This window comes from Sinohyriopsis cumingii, chromosome 18, assembly GCF_028554795.1.
Source record: "Sinohyriopsis cumingii isolate HCF-2022 chromosome 18, ASM2855479v2, whole genome shotgun sequence".
NCBI lineage: Eukaryota > Metazoa > Mollusca > Bivalvia > Unionida > Unionidae > Sinohyriopsis > Sinohyriopsis cumingii.
Genome location: NC_142978.1, coordinates 102,855,455 through 102,876,744, shown reverse-complemented (window position 1 = coordinate 102,876,744; position 21,290 = coordinate 102,855,455). Strand labels below are relative to the sequence as shown.

The 21,290-nt window shown below is 37.1% G+C and overlaps 1 protein-coding gene and 1 long non-coding RNA gene across 4 annotated transcripts in view; one reads left to right on the top strand and one right to left on the bottom strand.

Annotated features, from left to right (window-relative positions):
* The window catches only part of LOC149777616 (uncharacterized), a 108,714-nt gene extending 104,137 nt beyond the window's left edge, over nt 1-4,577 (bottom strand). Inside the window, exon 1 of the long non-coding RNA XR_016416195.1 lies at nt 4,405-4,577. This is a non-coding gene — a long non-coding RNA (uncharacterized LOC149777616). The remainder of the gene's footprint in view (nt 1-4,404) is intronic.
* Nucleotides 1-18,228, top strand: part of LOC149777615 (L-gulonolactone oxidase-like) — a 37,524-nt gene extending 19,296 nt beyond the window's left edge. The window contains exons 12-13 of one of the 3 annotated variants that reach the window (XR_016416194.1): nt 10,756-10,918; nt 16,801-18,228. Coding sequence is in view for 2 of the 3 variants with exons in the window: in XM_089942270.1 (XP_089798396.1) it covers nt 3,929-4,147 (219 nt within the window). In the remaining variant the exon portion in view is untranslated. Of the gene's footprint in view, nt 1-3,928; nt 4,978-10,755; nt 13,577-16,800 lie in introns of those variants that run through there. The other 2 variants (XM_089942271.1, XM_089942270.1) reach the window with 2 other exon arrangements.
* Nucleotides 18,229-21,290: the final 3,062 nt, after the last annotated feature.

The window sequence follows — 21,290 nt, the reverse complement described above, 5'->3', positions numbered from 1 at the left end:
CTTAATTCAGTCGATGGCTTAGTGTGAATCTTCAATAATCATGCCACCACACTATAGCTTGCATAACCGAAAAGAATAAACCGAACAAAATAAAATCTATCACTTACACAAATTCAGTCCTTTTCAATTTCGACACTTTTCATTATCTTTCCACAACGTTTCTTTTGAGTGTTGTTTTATCATTGGAAAGTTTTCACATTACAAATACCGATTGTATAGAAAAGAGTTCCCGAAGCATTCTCTGTTTTTGCGATGAGGGAGCAGATAAGACATCCAGTTGCACCCGATGTACGAAAAGGTATGTTTCAAGAGACGGAAACTAAACGTCTATCATGTCAAATATTCCTTGACAGTGATATGTTGACTGTCAATTACTAATGTGTCATTAGTAAAAATGGACCATATTTTGAAAGGGTTAAAGCAGTTCCTAATAATCTGATTTTTTTTTCTTGAAAAGTTTATTCAGTAGTCTGCCTGTAGAATTGGATTGATCTCAGTGCTCTTCTATCTTTTATTCCCAGATTTTCAAAAAGTTGCAGGGACGTATCTGCTACAGTCTTTTCATACGTGTGTAATGTCTCTGAAATCCCCATTCAACGTTAAAGCTTGACATATGGTTAATATGCTACAGTCCTTTCATACGTGTGTAATGTCTCTGAAATCCCCATTCAACGTTAAAGCTTGACATATGGCTAATATGTTACAGTCCTTTCATACATGTGTAATGTCTCTGAAATCCCCATTCAACGTTAAAGCTTGACATATGGCTAATATGTTACAGTCCTTTCATACGTGTGTAATGTCTCTGAAATCCCCAGCCATAGATGGTCATGCTAGGCGTACACCGCCAGCCATTGACGGTCCTGCTAGGCTTACGCCGCCAGCCATTGATGGTCCTGCTAGGCGTACACCGCCAGCCATTGATGGTCCTGCTTGGTGTACACAGCCAGCCATTGATAGACCTACTTGGTGTACACACTCAGCCATTGATAGACCTATTTGGTGTACACAGCAAGTCATTGATGGTCCTGCTTGGTGTAGACAGTCAGCCATTGATGGTCATGCTTGGTGTACACAGCAAGTCATTGATGGTCCTGCTTGGTGTAGACCGTCAGCCATTGATGGTCCTGCTTGGTGTACACAGCCACCCATTGATAGACCTGCTTGGTGTACACACTCAGCCATTGATAGACCTATTTGGTGTACACAGCAAGTCATTGATGGTCCTGCTTGGTGTAGACCGTCAGCCATTGATGGTCATGCTTGGTGTACACAGCAAGTCATTGAGGGACCTGCTTGGTGTACAGTCAGCCATGGATGATCATGCTTGGTGTACACAGCCAGTGATTGATGGTCTGGCTTGGTGTACACAGCCAGTCATTGATGGTTCTTTTTACTGTATACAGTCATTGATGATCTTACTTCGTGTACACGGCCATTGATGGTCTTACTCGGTGTACACAGTCATTGATGGTCTTTGTGTATACAGTCAATGATGGCCTTACTTTGTATATAAAGTCATTGATGGTCTTAGTTTGTGTATAAAGTCATTGATGGTCTTACTTTGTGTATACAGTCAATGATGGTCTTACTTTGCATATAAAGTCATTGATGGTCTTAGTTTGTGTATACAGTCATTGATGGTCTTACTTTGTGTATACAGTCAATGATGGCCTTACTTTGTATATAAAGTCATTGATGGTCTTAGCTTGTGTATACAGTCATTGATGGTCTTATTTTGTGTATACAGTCAATGATGGCCTTACTTTGTATATAAAGTCATTGATGGTCTTAGTTTGTGTATAAAGTCATTGATGGTCTTACTTTGTGTATACAGTCATTGATGGTCTTATTTTGTGTATACAGTCATTGATGGTCTTACTTTGTGTATACAGTCATTGATGGTCTTATTTTGTGTGCAAAGGCAATGATGGTCTTACTTGGTGTGTACAGTTCTTTGATAGTCTTACTTGGTGTATACAGTTCTTTGATAGTCTTATTTGGTGTAAATGGTCTTTGATGATCTTACTCGGTGTATACAGTCGTTGATGGTCTTACTCGGTGTATATAGTCATTGATTGTATTACTTGGTACATATTTGGGCATTTATTTTTGGAATTCCGATTTCGTTCTAGTGGAAGGGATAGGGGGGATCTTTCATATATTTTACTTATATCCTGAATGTATTTTTTCTTGCATGCTGGAGAAATGACGTGTAATGATTGACCCAAGTATAGACTGGGTTGGAGACCTACATCCAAGGACTTAGTTTTAAGCCATAACTTGAAAATTATTTATATCCACACTTTATAACCATATATAAACTTATAGAGGAAACTGACCCCAGTGCTCCATCTGTACCAGAGGGAGAAAGTCCCTGTGTTAATGCTTGGAAACTATCGAGAGCCTAACTCTATAGCCATGTATATCAAACCCACATATCCAACAGACAGTTAGTCTTTATCCGTTCAAACTTCGCGATGAAGTGAAAACTATGAAGAACGGCGAAATATATTTGGCAAACAAATAATTAAAGTTTTTATATATGTATTAGTATATTGTTAGTAATGTATATGTTTGCATGCAGGCTTGCTTACCTATCAACCAGGCTACTATCCAACCTACCTATATGTTTATTGTAACAAGATAATCGGGTTGGATTTAGGATCTATAACAGAACACTTTTGATGGTGATACAAATACAATGTTTAATGATGAATGACTTGAATGAGAAAAGATTTATTATTAATACTTGCATATATAAGACCCAAATATTGGACTGATTAACATAATACCGCATGAACCTAATAATGCAACAAATGAAAATACAAATAAATGACAATCTTTACAATCCAAAAACACTGGGTATTGCAAACCCCAAGTTAGCCCACGGCTAAAAGATTGCATATGTGGAGTTTTACACTCCGTCACCAGCACACTTGGCTACCAGTCAAACCCCAAATTAAGCAAGCAGCCAGTATTCCCGGTAGTCACCGACAACCATTCAATTCCTTGGTCAATCAAGCAATCAGCGCCCACCAATCGGTCAGCAACGCCCGATCACATGCTACTCGACCAGAAACACCGTTTATTCAGCTCAACGGCTGTTACAGTTCAGCTTTACAGCAGCTATGGTCAGTTTATATGGTTAGCTCTACAGCTGGTACCACGTCGACTCCGATCACACTACAGCTGCGATTCCGATCAGCTAAAAATACATCTAACATCGTGTACTATGCATGACACGGGTATAAACGATAAAACGTAATGACGTTATATACGGTAAGCAATACAGCTTACATTATCGGCACAATAATTACAAAACAATAAACAGGTTCAGAAGTGAAGCTGCCCGTCCCAAGTTAGAATCCTACCGTACTAAACGTTTCTTAAAAATGCAACTTTATATTGCTAATATAAATCTCTTACTAAGTCGCAAACAAGAATAGAATTTTTTGGGATTATACTACGTAAGCTGAAGCTACATAGAAAATATAAAAAAAAACTAAACGTGGTAGTACAATAGCTATAACTCATACCCAAGAAATTAATACATAACTCACATACCTCTACAGCTGAAGATATGCAAGTCCTCAAAGTAGACATCTCACTGACAAGACGTTCCGTAATGTAAAAATTTAGTCTTACTTTAAGGCATTTATACACAGACGATGCCGCCATACATCGTTTGTGCACTGGAAGTATTCGGTTCTTCCCATCGAAAGCGCTTCGCACTTGCGGCATAGGATGAACTGAACTGGTTCGCAAAATTGTACAATATACATAAATCATCCTCGGGTATCCTCGTACTCAAGAAACGAAACCCGAGTACATGTATTTAATAAATAAAAGGTTTTAAACAATTCCGTGACATATATCTATATATTTATTATGGTTACCTTATTACCTTATTAACTTTCATTTCCAGTTCGTATACAAGTTCCGTGGTGATCTTGTTCGACCACACTGGGCTAAACGGTTCGACAACATGCTCGGTGTTATGGAGATCATCCGGAACGTGTACGGAGACGGAATACAGAAGTTTATGAAGTCACGTGAGGACTACCGACTTGACCCATGTGACCTCTTCATGAACAAATATTTGCTGCAGATCTTTGGACAATCTAAGATTTGTTCGTTGGCTTAGAAATTCGGCTGTAGAATTTTAAATACTGAATATTATTCTAACGATTTTACCTTCCGGCATTCCCTTTCTCAGCCATTCGTTTAGTTCGAGCATTTTGTTCTTCCCAAAAAGTCATTATTAATCTTTTGGGTATTCCAACATGCTGTATATTCTCTTCAGATGAGTCATTTATGTAAATATTCACTTCATCGCATTCATTTAATACGTTTGTCACCAACTTATTCGTGCATAAATAATAATAGAAGATAACGTGCTACAATATTATCAGCGAAATAGTAACGCAAAGGATTTATTTATTTTATTATATATATATATTTTTATTTAAAACATTTTATTTCATCTTCTTCTGTCCCTTCTTCCACACCTGGCCCAGAAAAAAAAGAATGCAGACGAAAAATTTTGTGTAATGAATAATTGTATCTTAGGCATGAATGTGATGTTTTGATTTAAATGTTATTTTGATGGAGTGTATCATTTGTATTTGTATTAGTAGTAAATGAGTTATTTGTGTTTTTTTAGGACCTCGTCTTGGATCTTTAAGATATTTAAGAATGCTATTATTGTCACACAATATCAGTTAATAGATTTACGCATAGAACAGGGACAATGTAAATGGACTTATTTTGCAAGAGTATTATTTTATTTTGCATATATATTTGTTACTTTATTTAATTATGGGTTTCTCTACCATCGTACGTACCTTTCAATTTATGCATCTTACCTGCACATTTCTTATTTGTTATATACAAAGACAACTATTGAATCAAAATGAGCGTTTCTATTATATTTAAAATGTTTTCGAAGACAAAAAATTATACTTTTAAAATATGCTTAATTTTTCTTTTATCATTATTGGTTACATAATTTTTCATACTCTTTGAAGGCCACCAATGGAAACTTATATTCTAGAGGTTCTCATTGGAACACGAATTCGTCCTCATGCATAGATATTTCTAAAATGTCCGTATCATTCGTCAACATATAGCATATGGCGACGTCGACGTCGCCAACGTCTCAGTAGTCATCACCTCATTGTCGTTGTCGAAGTCATCCCTGTCTCTATCAGAATCAGCAGTATCACGATGGTCATCGCCATCACCATCTTTCACACACACACACACACACACACACACACACACACACACTTGCACACATTCTAAATTTAACGAGACATTAGGTGTAAATAGTTGGACAACATAAAGGAGTTATTAATCGCAGCCTTACGCTCCATATGAAATCTTATGACTTTTTATAAAATGAAAGTTGAGGTTTAAGAACAAAGAAGTGGATACAAATACCTTATAAGCTTTCGTTGGGAGATAACATATCAGTAGACATAACAGTGCGTTATGTCGCATAGTCAATTTTTAATTTAATAAAATTCTCCCACGTGTAAATATATTAGCACGTCCAGAAATTTCAAGAAATTATAATTCAAGTACGCTTTTTATTTACTAGCTCTACGGCTGTATACTTATATCGTGCTATTTGAAATCGTATTGCTACTAATAAACGGAGAGGAAACTATGTTTAAATTCTGATACTGACAAATCAGTTTATGAAATCGAGAAAGGAAGCAAAAGCTATCAGTGATTTACAGACGGCTGGTTTAGAAAGCAACTTGATTGTCGAAGATCAGCAACAAATATTTTACGTACCAGAAGAGTTAACGATTAAATACAGATATTTCCATCAGCAAGTTGAACAAACGAATATTGAGTGTTTGTCAAATTCATGAAACTGTACTTTAGCTTGCTAGTGATTTAAATTCATAAAACTGTAATTTAGCATGCTAGTGATTTAAATTCGTAAAACTGTACGTTAGCATGCGAGTGATTTATATTCGTAAATCTGAGTTATTAATCGCAGCCTTCCGCTATTTATGAAATCTTGTGAACTTTTTATGCTATAATATAAAATAAAGTTGAGGTTTAAGAACAAAGAAGTGGATACAAATACCTTATAAGCTTTCGTTGGGAGATAATAAATCAGTAGGCATAACAGTGCGTTCTGTCGCATAGTCAGTTTTTAATTTAATAAAATTCGCCCACGTGTAAATATATTAGCACGTCCAGAAATTTCAAGAAATTATAATTCAAGTACGCTTTTTATTTACTAGCTCTACGGCTGTATACTTATATCGTGCTATTTGAAATCGTAGTGCTACTAATAAACGGAGAGGAAACTATGTTAAATTCTGATATTGACAAATCAGTTTATCAAATCGAGAAAGGAAACAAAATCTATCAGTGTTTTAGAGACGGCTGGGTTAGAAACCAACTTGATTGTGGAAGATCTGCAGCAAATATTTTACGTACTAGAAGGGTTTAACGATTAAATACAGATATTTCCATTAGCAAGTTGAACAAACGAATATTGATTGTATTTCATTTACCTTATCAGCTGTGGTATTTGGTAGAGCTATTATTGGCATTATCGATTTAGATATTGTAAATGTTTGCTATGGTTATTGTACCCATCGAAAATAAATTTAGTCATTGCCATTTCTCAAGGCATGTACAGAATTATCTTAGTTTGGGATATGAATTTACTTCGCATAATAAGTATAAGGTTGCATATAACGTTATCCCTACAGTTTCAACAAGTCCAGAAATGTTTCTAAACTCGTCACAGATATTTACTACTGTATTCAGACTTAATTCTAAATTTTGAACAAATGAAGTATTATTAACACATTGTCTGACAAAAGAATTGTCTAACCTCTCTTTATTGAAGCTTATAAGCTGTATCTTCCGGAGTATTTTAATCATATAAGATAACAGTTGAACTGATATGGCTTAACATCTTTTTTCCTGAAGCTTATTGCATTTAATGTATTCATGCATTTTGGTCGTATAAGTTAGAAATTCAACTCATAATAAACGTAAGGGAATTGATGACATCATCGTCCTATTCCACGTTATATTTCTTACTTAGGAAACATTTCCAGCTGAGGAAATTAGGATCCTTTCTAAGAAGTACAAAGTTCTTGTATAATGGCGTCAGCTGTTAACGTCTTTTTCAAAATCAGCCAGTAAAAGAAGAGCTGGCGAATCTTTCTTCTCAGGATGTACAATAACACACAAAAACAACCTAATATTTTCACCTTGTATCTATTTGTAACAAAACCTGTCTGATTCTCAGGAATAACCCAGGGAGGATATATTTTACTATGTTTCCAGTAGATTTAATGGCATTAGTATTTTCAGTAAATTATTGGTCTCCTATTGGCTATAGCCGTCACACCCTTTTTCCGTTTTGGGATCAAGGATATTATGCCAAGATTCTGCACATAGTTCAGTCTTCCTTTATAGAAACTGATGTTAAATGCATTCATAGAGAATCCGTCATGTCGTAGTAATATATTTTGTAAAACTCTCAACCATTACTACGAGGGTATGTACTTTTTTGTTAGCCAGACGTTTTCACTGATAACAAGACTTTCGCTCGATTTAATTTTCATCCTCATTGTGTTTATTCTTGTATGCTGAAGGAGTGAAATCATGGTTTGTTGAGTATACCAGTTTACTGAGGTAACGATTGCCGTAGTATTCCTTTTCTTTTCCTTCCCTTTAATTTTCGGATTTCTTAATATTTTACTTTCGAAATTATGTCTCTCCATACTGTTTTTTCTCTTCCAAACCATGTTTTCTCTTTGAGAATAACCCTTTAGTTTACTTGTCATATATTTCTTGTTCTCATTTATCTTAATAATATTATCTAGCTTTTTCAATTTCCTGGTTACATTGGTTATTTTCACAGTCAAAACTTAATATTACTCTTTGTCCCTCCATTTCTTTTCATTTAACATGCAAGCTTTCCGTTGTCTAAGTACAGATTTAATTATATCATTCTGGATAATACTTCTACTATATTTCCGTGTTATACAGAGATCAGCTGCAATGTTCATTTTTATAATTGCTATCACATTGGTTCGTAGTGCGTGGTTGTTTTCTTCATCAAATATAAGACTACTATTCAATTACAAAATTTTGTGACCGCTTGTAAAGACTCCAAGTCAAACGAAATCTACCCAATGATCCAAAAAAACAGATGGTATAATTCTGATTTTGAAAACAGTTTATTAGCCTGTCAGAGAATATAAACTATTCAAACCTAAAGAAGTCAAAGAAAGAATGATTTGAGTGCCATGTAAATTATGTTTCTTCAGGATGTAAATACGCAAAATGTCATCAATGCTATATATTCTCGTAAATCTACTTAAAATACTTCAGATGCTTGGCCTTGGGTTCACGTTAAACCTCTTGAGATCCACAGTAGGATCTATTACCTTGTTATAATCTCCATATGAATCTCGGTACTATGTTGCTCTATATGTTCTTCCAATTTATGTATCAACCAGGATCATCATTTGGCCCACACACGTATATTCAAGTGATATTTAAATCTTTACTACCTCTATTGACTATGTTAATTCTTTCACACAACAATTCATGATAACTACTTATCTTTACTCGATATTTAGAATGAAAGAAAATAGCATTGAATTTGAGCATCACAAAGAAAACCTAGATTGCATTTGCACGCAAAACTTTTTAGACACGTAACACACACATTTAACTATTTTAAACATATTTAAACATCAGTCTAAGTGAGATTTTTTAAGTTGCATTTCACTTAATGTTTGAGAGGATTTTTTAATTTAAATATTCAGTCGGATTAGAATGTGCCCAATACCAATTTCGGAATAAGTCACTATTTTGGTATATTTGTGAATTCATTCAAGAATGTTTTGGACTAAATCATTGTCATACATCAAGACTGTAGCACATAGCCACATTCCAGGCTATTGGTACATCAGTACACTAGAGACTGAAATTCATTCGGAATACCAGTGATAGAGTATTCTTAATTAATTCCAGCAGTCTTCCGAATGAATGCCAATTTTCAGTGTGCGGATGAACCAATAGTTTATAATGTGATAATAAGCCAACAATCTTGATTTATCACAATGATATAATCCAAAGTGTCCATGAATGAATTCACAATAATTCCAAAAATAGTAATTTAGTTCAAGAATCAAAGTGCACTTGGTAATTCCAATGAATAATTTAAACAAAGTATTAAATCCTCTCAGCTGAACACAACCAAAATTGATTCCTCTGAAGGCTGGTGTTATGACTAGAAATGCTGATCTTGTTTACAATTTCAAGCTTACATAAAACCCAAGATACAATAACAGAGCAAGGATATATCTATTTTTTCCATCATATTCCTAAACATTTTCATTCTAAAACATTCTTAATTTTATAAAATAACCTTGAACTCCACATCAACAAACATGTTTACCTCGAAGTAGTAATGATCTTACAATATAATCTGCAATCATAGAGAAATATTAGCTATGTAATATGTTATTTATATAAATAAAAGACCTAACTCCTAACCTCAGTTATAGATCAAGGTCAGTTACACAATACCAATTAATCATACATAGTATATAATCATGGACAAAAGCCAGCACACAACACAAATTAAATTTACATGATAAATATGTCACTGGAAGCTCAAACCTCTGCTTTCGTGTTGTTTTTTCCTTCCTAGAACGTGAAATAAGGGGCAGGTAAAAATAACATTAACAAAAAGGATACAAAAATCATCTCTGTGCGCTATCTTGGTCAAATCTCATGTATTTGGCATTGATTCTAGGCAAGTTAGGGGTCAGGAATTTTTTTTAAATAAATATTATACACATAGCGTATACAATACTAATATCACTCGATGTTTTCCCAAAATGTTAATCTCAGCACGAAAAACTATGTGCACTACTTATTACCTAAAATAACTTGTCCATGAAATGTCTCGTCCAAAAAACCCATCTTCCTTACAAATTAATATGTACACTAATATTTGCTGTTCATGTCACGAAACCTTATTATTAGCGAATGCCTAGCAGTGTCATATAACAAGGTAAAAGCATCGTCGCAAGTCACATGTTGCACTCCTTATTCACTGTTACGAAATGCCCGATATAGCTCATTTAGTCATCCATACTTTTCATATAATCAGGTTGTCTTGTTTCACGCGCCGTAATATTTCTGTAAATGTAATTTTTCGTCGTATCGCGTGACGCTTTTATTGCTCGCGCGGCACGTGCGAAATATATTATTGCGCACTACTGTATATATCGGGTAGAGATATTGAAGGGCACAGCCAATATAGAGGGAAGCTCTAAACATATTCAGCTGTCGGGCAGGTGCCATTGTAATTTAGTTAGAACCAAACAGTTGGGTGAGTCGAATGTTTTTAGTCAACTCTTTTTATTATTTACAATAATTATTCAGTTTCGTAAAAGCACGTTCATTGTTGTATTATGTGGTCACATCGTTTAACGTATTTGCAATTCAGTCTATTAAGATATAACCTAGGCAATGTGGTAGCGAGTTAATTTCATCTAGTCGCTATCATGACTAATTTCGAAAACATATTATGTATGTATTAATGTCATAGCATTACGTATATTCATTTTTATTGCATAGCATTCCTATGTCATACTTCGTACCTATCGTATATTCTTAAAGTAGTTGCAACAAAACCCATTCCAATTAAATTAGACTATTGGAAAGGTGTTTATTTTCCATATTCAGCTCGCCGGGTATGAGCAGCCGGATGGGCTTGTGGATACCATGACGTCTGGTGTACCATTACTAGTATAATCCAGCAATTCAGTGCCAACGTACGGGTACAAGTGCGGAGGGGAAAGTGACCGTACCAGAGAGAAGGCCGTGTCAACATGTATTTCCCAATCAAGTAAGTGTTTTGACTACAAGTAAAGCACAATAACAAGTAGTGTATTGACTACAAGTAAAGCACAATAACAAGTAGTGTATTGACTACAAGTAAAGCACAATAACAAGTAGTGTATTGACTACAAGTAAAGCAAAATAATAAGTAATGTATTGACTACAAGTAAAAGCATAATAACAAGTAGTGGTTTGACTTCATGTGAATTATGACAGTAGTGTCTGACTACATAAATGTTTGCAACCAGTAGTTGATTATATGGGTTTGCAACAAGCATTTGTTTATATGCAAGTTTGCTAGAGATATTTGTATACATGAAGTTTATATGGAGTTGCTAGAACTTTTTGACTACATGAATGTGACATAGTAGTCAAAGTATATTTCATATGTGTTTTATATTCATTTTATATGCTTTTCTGTGTTATTTTCATATCATTAGTACCAGTGTTTAATATGTTGTCATTTGTCATCCACGAACGTGTTTATTGTTTCTTTAAAACCCTGCCCGGTCTCAAAGGGTCAGCTCGACTACGTTACAATTTTGGTGGCAGCGATGGGATTGTACTTTCTATCCGAGAAAACTTTTGGATTGTTAATTTGAGTTTGCACATCCAACAGTGTCGGGGAAAGCCTTCGAGACAGGAGTGTTTTGAGAAATAATATTGTATATTTGATTGTAAACGAAACTGAACTTTATCTTTTATCAGAGAAGCATTTAATTTATTGACGCTCGTTTTAGAACGTACTAGTATTTAAAATCATGTCGTCCACTAGCCAATTGGCAGAGCTTGGTAAGCAATTGGGATATGAAGGGGAAACCTTACGACAGTTTATTAAGGATGAACAAAATAGAGAACGAAGCGACGCGCCGAAGAACGAGAGGCCGAAAAAGAAAGGTTTCAACGCGAACAGGAGAGAATTCAGGCGGAAAAGGAAGCAGAACGCGAGAAACTAGAACTAAGCGCGCGCATTGAAAAGGAAAGAATCCAGGAAGAACGCGAGAAACTAGAACTAAGCGCGCGCATTGAAAAGGAAAGAATCCAGGAAGAACGAGAGGCCGAAAAAAGGTTTCAACGTGAACAGAAAATAAAGCGCGAGAAATTAGAGTTAGGCGCGCGTATTGAAAGGGAAAAGCTACAATTAGAACGGTTTCGACTAGAGAACGATAGGGTATCGCAACTGGGTAAATTCAAAAAACCACAACTTCCAGCATTCGAAGAAAATAAAGATGACTTGGATAGTTATCTGTTAAGATTCGAAAGATATGCTACTGCGAAAAACTCAAAAAAGAATGGGCATTACACCTTAGCACTTTGCTGAAAGGTAGAGCTTTAGAAGTGTACTCTTGGATACCGAGCGTAGAGGCAACTAATTACGATTTGTTAAATGATGCATTGCTAAAAAGGTTGAACTTACTGAAAAGGGTTTTAGGGAAACATTCCGATTTAGTAAACCAGAAAAGGGATTAGTAAACCAGAAAAGGGAGAAAGCTTTGACCAGTTTGTATATAGGATATCTAATTACCTATTCCGTTGGTTAGCTTGCGGAGGAGTCGCAAAGACTTATGACGCAGTATGTGATTTTCTCATCAGAGATCAATTGCTAGCAGTATGTAGTAAGGAACTATTCCAATACTTAAAAGAGAAAACTATTAATAGGTCTAGTGAAATGGCTAAACAAGCAGATATATTCGCTGACGCACACGGAGGGGTTCTGAATGTGGTAGCCCGGGACACGAGGGGTCCTAAGGAAAGTAAGCAGGTGAATTCAGATAAGAGTAGTTTCGGGAAGAGTTTTCCACAAAACCGAAAGGGGGAATTAGTTAGGTCAGATCAGATGGGACCTAGAAGTCAGGATAGACAGAGAAAACAATGTTTTAGTTGCGGAGAATGGGGCCATATGTCTAGTGCGTGTCCGAAGCGTAAGAGGGATTTACCAAAAACGGTAGGGGTCTCGTATATGGTAGGTTCGTCAGCTCGTGTAGAGGGCAATGGAGTAGCTCCAATCAAAATGTGTCAAACGTAGCAACACAGAGCGAAGGGTTAGGGCGTCGGTACTTAGAGATACTGGATGTAATATTGTTCTTGTTAAGCAGAGTCTGGTAAGGCCAGATCAATACCTTGGAAAAACAGTGTCTGTCAGAATGATGGATAATACTGCAGTACAGTTGCCGACTGCATGCATCCATATCGAAACACCCTATTGGACAGGCGCAGTGACGGCGTGTTGCGTAAAGCGACCGTTGTATGATTTAATTGTAGGTAACAGAGAAGGGGTATTCAATCCCATAGCACCAGGGATAACAATGGCCGATGTTCCAACTTCCATGGCTAGTGAAACTAGGTCGCAAGCTGCTGAGAGTAAGAAACCTTTGCCAAAGCTAAAAGTACCCGATGCTATACCAATGATAAATAAAGGTGCATTAATTAAGGAGCAAACTAGAGACGAGTCGTTGTCGGTAATCAGAAACAAAGCCGCGTCGGTGGAAGTCATGAAATGTAAAGGTGGCGGTTGCCAAAGATTTAAATATAACAATATTTTACATAGGGAGCATACTACTCGTGAAGGCAGACGATTTACACAGGTAGTGGTGGCACAGAACTATAGACCGCATGTATTGAAGTTAGCACACGAGTCGACGATGGGGGGTCATCTGGGGTCTACAAAAACCAAAGACCGTGTGTTTATGGAATTTTACTGGCCAGGGGCTCACGGTGATGTAACTAGGTATTGCAGATCCTGCGACATTTGTGAAAAAACGCAATATAAAGGGAGAGTTAAGCGCGTACCTATCGATAAAATGCCTTTGATTGAAACTCCATTCAAGCGCGTGGTGATAGACATTGTTGGTCCGTTATCATCTCTTACAGATCTAAGAATAGGTACATCTTGACCATGGTCGATTATGCAACCAGGTACCCTGACGCCGTCGATCTACCATCCATCGAAACTGAGCGAGTAGCCGAAGCCTTAGTGGAAATGTTTAGTAGGCTGGGGATACCGGAAGAGATTCTGACAGACTGTGGGTCACAGTTCACATCAGAACTCATGGCAAAAGTTAGCAGACATCTATCGATCAAGCAATTATGGACCACTCCGTACCACCCAATGTGCAACGGGCTAGTTGAGAAGTTCAATGGAACACTCAAACAAATGCTGCGACGGATGTGTGCAGAACGTCCGAACGATTGGGACAGATATCTCCATGCAGTATTGTTTGCATACCGAGAGGTTCCTCAAGAGAATCTAGGGTTTTCGCCTTTTGAACTCTTATATGGCAGAACGGTGCGAGGGCCGATGAAAATTCTAAGACAATTATGGTTGGATGACGAGACAGATGAGATTCGAACCACATACCAGTACGTGTGATTTGAAGGACAAGTTGAGAGAAACTTGTGCAATAGCCCATGAAACGTTAAGGCAAGATCGCAGTCGCGCGGCTCGCTATTATAATTCAAAAGCGCGTGATAGAAAGTTCAAAACTGGGGACAGAGCTTTGCTTTTACTTCCGACTGATAGAAACAAGTTGATGTTACAGTGGAAAGGTCCATATAGCGTCGTAGATGAAAAGGGAGGTATGGATTATACTATTGATGTAGGTGGAAAGTCCCGCATGTTCCATGCTAACTTGTGAAAACGCTATTACGATCGAGCGAATGCAAATACAGAACAGGGAATTTTAAACGTAGTCGGTGTAGCCATCATCGAGGATGATGAGGAACAAGAGTCCGTTCCAGGACTTAATTTGAATGGATTACTGATTTACGAGATGGGTAAGACTGGAGTCAATGAGTCCCGATTTGACGGAATATCAAAGAAAGGAGGCTCAGGATCTTGTTGACAAATACCCAGACGTATTTTCGGGCAAACCCGGTCAGACAGATGTTCTAGAGCATAGTTAAACTTACGTCACATGAACCATTTCGGGTCAAGGGTTACCCTATGCCTCATGCATCCAGAGATATCATCGAAAAGGAAGTTGAAGAAATGCTTAAGTTAGGAGTCATAGAGAGGTCAGGCTCACCTTATGCATCGCCTGTAGTCCTAGTTAAAAAGTAAGATGGCACGAACAGGTTCTGCATTGATTTTCGCCAATTGAATACGCGAACGGTATTTGACGCCGAACCCATACCGGACGTAGAGAGCATCTTCGTACGTATGGCAGGGCACAAATATATTACGAAGCTGGATCTGACAATGGGATATTGGAAGATACCGCTGTCGGTGGAAACGAAAGAAATGACTGCGTTCGCCACCGAGAGTGGATTATACCAGTTTCGAGTTTTACCATTCGGGTTGGTAAACGCTGGGGCTAGCTGTGTAAGGCTAATGCGGAAAGTGATGCAAGGGTTGAAGCATGTGGTAACCTATATTGACGATATCTTTATATACAGCGATACATGGGAAGAGCATCTGCGCGATGTTGCCAGGGTTCTAGATCGATTACGTAAAGCTAAGTTAACTGTAAAACTACCAAATGCAACGTGGGTATGGAAGTTTAGAATGTTTGGGACACGTAGTTGGGAGGGTAAACGAGTTGAAACCAGACCCCAAGAAACTTGCAGCAATCAGGGATTCAGTGCCACCTGTGTCAAAGAAGCAAGTTAGGTCATGTATTGGCCTGGCAGGATATTGTCGTAAATTCATACCTAATTTCGCGGCCATTGCCAGTCCTTTAACAGACCTGACCAAAAAGGGACAGTCAAATAAAGTTCACTGTGTGTGGGGGGGGGGGGGGGAGAATCAGGACAGAACTTTTAATACTTTAAAGAAGCTGCTCACAGAAGCCCCCATACTAAAGTTGCCAGAACTGAACAGTGTGTTCATTATGAGAACCGATGCTTCAGAGTTAGGACTAGGGGCGGTATTATTACAGGAACAGGATGGAACAAACTCCCAGTCGCCTACGGCAGCAGGAAATTACTTCCGAGAGAAAGGAATTTATCGGTAATAGAAAAAGACTACTTAGCAGCAGTCTGGGGAATAAATTCCAAACCTACCTCCATGGCCGAGAATTCAATTTGGAAACAGACCATCAGCCTCTACTTTACCTCAATAAGGCCAAAATTAATAATTCACGGTTGATGCGATGGGCCTTATCTTTACAACCTTACAGGTTCCGGATTGAATCCATCAAAGGCACGGAAAATGTAGGTGCAGATTATCTCAGTAGAAATTGAACCATTCTGTTGACCATATCGTGTGATTTCGTCGTCTTAAAAAGTAGGTATACTTTTCTGAAGGGGGGGGGGAAGGTGTGTTACGAAATGCCCGATATGGCTCGTTTAGTCTTCCATACTTTTCATAAAATCAGGTTGTCTCACGCGCCGTAATACTTCTGTAAATGTAATTTTTCGTCGTATCGCGTGACGCTTTTATTGCTCGCGCGGCACGTGCGAAATATGTTATTGCGCACTACTATATATATCGGGTAGAGATATTGAAGGGCACAGCCAATATAGAGAGAAGCACTAAACATATTCAGCTGTCGGGCAGGTGCCATTGTAATTTAGTTAGAGCCAAACAGTTGGGTGAGTCGAATGATTTTAGTCAACTCTTTTTATTATTTACAATAATTATTCAGTTTCGTAAAAGCACGTTCATTGTTGTATTATGTGGTCACATCGTTTATCGTATTTGCAATTCAGTCTGTTAAGATATAACCTAGGCAATGTGGTAGCGAGTTAATTTCATCTAGTCGTTATCACGACTAATTTCGAAAACATATTATGTATGTATTAATGTTATAGCATTACGTATATTCATTTTTATTGCATAGCATTCCTATGTCATACTTCGTACCTATCGTATATTCTTAAAGTAGTTGCAACAAAAACCCATTCCAATTAAATTAGACTATTGGAAAGGTGTTTATTTTCCATATTCAGCTCGCCGGGTATGAGCAGCCGGATGGGCTTCTGGATACCATGACGTCTGGTGTACCATTACTAGTATAACCCAGCAATTCAGTGCCAACGTACGGGTACAAGTGCGGAGGGGAAAGTGACCGTGCCAGAGAGAATGCCGTGTCAACATGTATTTTCCAATCAAGTAGTGTTTTGACTACAAGTAAAGCACAATAACAAGTAGTGTATTGACTACAAGTAAAGCACAATAACAAGTGTATTGACTACAAGTAAAGCACAATAACAAGTGTATTGACTACAAGTAAAGCACAATAACAAGTGTATTGACTACAAGTAAAGCACAATAATAAGTAGTGTATTGACTACAAGTAAAGCACAATAATAAGTAGTGTATTGACTACAAGTAAAGCACAATAACAAGTAGTGTATTGACTACAAGTAAAAGCATAAAAACAAGTAGTGGTTTGACTACATGTGAATTATGACAGTAGTGTCTGACTACATAAATGTTTGCAACCAGTAGTTGATTATATGGGTTTGTAACAAGCATTTGTTTATATGCAAGTTTGCTAGAGATATTTGTATACATGAAGTTTATATGTAGTTGCTAGAACTTTTTGACTACATGAATGTGACATAGTAGTCAAAGTATATTTCATATGTGTTTTATATTCATTTTATATGCTTTTCTGTGTTATTTTCATATCATTATTACCAGTGTTTAATATATTGTCATTTGTCATCCACGAACGTGTTTATTGTTTCTTTAAAACCCTGCCCGGTCTCAAAGGGTCAGCTCGACTACGTTACATTCACCAGTGGCGCCTGTGCGGAGATTTGCTCGTTTCGCATGAATATACGTAAATCTACTTAACCAGTCACTGAGAACGGGAGTAAATATTTCTCGCCATTGTGACCCAACATGTCATTTTACTCTGTTTGAATGAGACAATCAAAGTTTCTTTTCCCAGCATACTTACTAATATGTTGATCAAACGGGCACATTCATTGTTGTGTCGGAGATTGTTATGTTGTGTTGTCGATGAATTTCTGTTTAGGCTTGCGAATAAAAGAAACGAGGAAATTTCTGCATAGGCAGCAACATGTACGAGAGAAGCGTAGCGGAATATCACACGTGGATTGCAACGATGGGATTGCAGCTGGATCTTGTTTTGCTAAATGTTAACTATACGTATTATCGGTGTGAACTTGCTTGCCTTTTCACAGTATTAGTTGTAAATTGTTCTCTTTCGTGCCTTGTTACCATAATGATGTTAATATATTTTAAAATAGCTCCTACAGAGTTTACATCACCTGTACCTTAAAGGTATATTTGGCGTGTTAGGTATGTGTGTGTGCGTGTGTGCGCGCACCACGGTTATGATTTTTCTTTTATACTATCCATTCAGCAATAAAGAGTACATGTTATGCAAACTAATAAGTATTCACCAGAACGTATATTTATATGTAATCTTCTTAATATTAATTTTAAACTGTACTTTAGCGTGCTAGTGATTTAAATTTATAAATCTGTACTTTAGCATGCGAGTGATTTAAATTCATTAAACTGTTAGTACGATAAAGGAAAATGGATGCTGACTTAACGGAAAATCGAAATAAAAGTGCTAATTTGACAGTTGTTTAGTCGGAAACTATTATTCATGTGAAGCATTCTATGTAATTTGTTTGAATTTCCCCTACCTTTATCTTGTGGGGATAAATGTTTACATCTATTTGGAACAATTTGTCTTAATTGTCTTGCAGTTTGTATCGTTACATGTTTCGAATATAAATTTATTGTCAGAAATGTGCTGACAAGCCGCTAAACCCAAACCATACATACACACGTACATACAGGCACGCACGCACGCACACACACACACAACCATACATACAACCATACATACAACCGTACGTACGTACATACATACATACATACACATATACATACAGGCACGCACGCAAGCACACACACAACCATTTGAGCGTTTGAGCGTGAAATAATCATATTGAAAAAATTTTAAACATTCTGATTTCGAGTGAATGAGGGATATAGTTCATCTCTTGGGTAAAAATATTGGGTTTGGCCCTCTGGATGATATGCCGTATATTAAACTATTCACTCATACAAGCAAACACCGTCTACATATTGTGTAATATAATCCTTCCCATGCATCCGTGCAGGGTTGGAACATTTTATTTGTACGTCAGAATTTAGGAAAATATTTGTATCCATCTTAGATGCTTGATGAAAGATTTTTTTCTCTCACTTAACTAAACAAAAACTAAGCCGCAACGCGATTTACTACAATCTACCACAATCCATCACAATCCACTACAATGTACCACAATCGACCCCAGCCCGCTACAGTCCACTACACTGTACCACAATCAACTATAATCTAGCAGTCCACCGCAATTCTCTACAATCCACCACAATCCCCTACAATGTACCACACTCGACCACAGCCCGCTACAACCCACTACAATGTATCACAATCCACTATAACAGGCCATAAAAATACCACAATCCACTACAATAGGCCATACAAATACCACAATCCACTACAAAGGCCATAAAAACACCACAATCCACTACAACGGGCCATAAAAATACCACAGACCACTACAATAGGCCATACAAATACCACAATCCACTACAATAGGCCATAAAATTACCACAATCAAACGGTCCGTTGTAAAAGCGTACGAATGGCCACATTAATTGTACTTTGAAAATGAAAAAAAGTAAATTTCTTCATCTTTAACAACATGTATTATTAGGTTTAGGACGGTTACATACGAATCAGCAGTCAAATAAATAACAGTAATAACTGTTTGAGACCGCTAAAAATATAATACACAGCTTCCATCTTGTGTACTCTATATAGCCTGTACTTGATAACAAATATAAACAAGTACAACAAAGTAAAGAAACCCCGAGTGGCCGAGTGCTCTAAAACGCTCACCGCTAAGGATCACTACCATCTCACCTGTTAGTCAATGTGGGTACGTGATAAAGCTTGCCAGTTGCTTCTCGTGGGTCGGTGGTTCTTTCCGGGCTTTTCCTGGGTTCTTCCTCCACCATTTGTATTGGCCGCCATGTATAGCCTGTCTTATGCTGAAAAATGGCGTTAAACCCTACAACAACAACAAACTAAAACCCACTCTTATCCATAAGGTTAATGGAGAAAGACAGAAAATAAATGGTAGTTCTCGAGTCCACTTGGATCTAAACTTGATTGACCTTTCAAGAAATAATAATTACATCATAAATTTTAAAGTACTGCTACTAATACTACTACTACTACTAATAATAATAATAATAAACAACTCAACGGCTTTTTCGACTCGGGATCAGACCAGAGAAGCGTTCCATATAGCAAAGATTAATCAGTGGGTAAAGATCTGTTTGCCAGGCAGTAACTAAAATCTCTGCTCGTTTTACTACGTAAATGTGACTCTGTCGATATTTATTTTGATTGTTGAGAGAAAGTGATGATTGAGTTCGGGGAAGTTGGTCACCTTGTCTGCACTTCACTTGCAGATCAGTCATGCGACAAAATAACCAGTCACGTGATGAAAGATAGATACTTTACCAGTGTTCTGCACAGTAAAATATTACCATAGAATGTGAGAAAAGTTCTTCTTTTGCTTCAGCCTGCATACCTTGCTAAAGTTGACGAACCGGCTCCGTGTTAGCAGAATACAGTATGTAGATGTCGCCTTAATTACATTTTGCATTTAACAGTGGTACAACATAGCTAATTGGCGTATGATCATCCTGCTTAAATTTAATGTCGTATATTTTTCTACGGCATCTATCTAGACAGAAATATGATACGTTGCTTACTCGCAGTGTAAGGCAGGTCAGAAATAAGACCTGTTGGTTATGACCGATTTGAAGTAAGGTTGATATCAGATATGTAACTTGAAATGCGGATCTAAGGTCTAGAGTAGACATTTTTGTAGGCAAGTACTTAACACAATTAGGTCCTGGTTATATTTTATGCACAGTTAGCTGACATCCAGGTAGATTAAGACATGTTATTCACATTTACCCGGATGTATCCATTATTTTTTTTAGATCGGCTTGCTGACTGCATATGCTAACATGTTTTCTGTTTGCAGGTTGAACTTCTTTATCCTCGTATATTTTATATGATGGTATTAAAAATAGGACTAACATTCAGGTAATATTTTGTCATTGAATTCAGCACCACAGAATTGCTTGTACCTTCTATACGCACTACGTCTTTCCCTATTTGTGAGGACTAAAGGAGAAAAATAAACAGATCATACTTTGTGGAACACGATTTTTCAAATGCACCTACTCAGTAGACACCCGTCCTTAGTTTCATCTCGTTATGAGATATCTGTAATAATTCATTTAATTTAATCAGGGACATAGCGGTGTAAGCTAACTACTGTCAAATCATCACGGATTGTGCATCTACAGCAGGCATAATCTTAAACAAAACAGATACTTTCTCACATCCAATCATAATTTA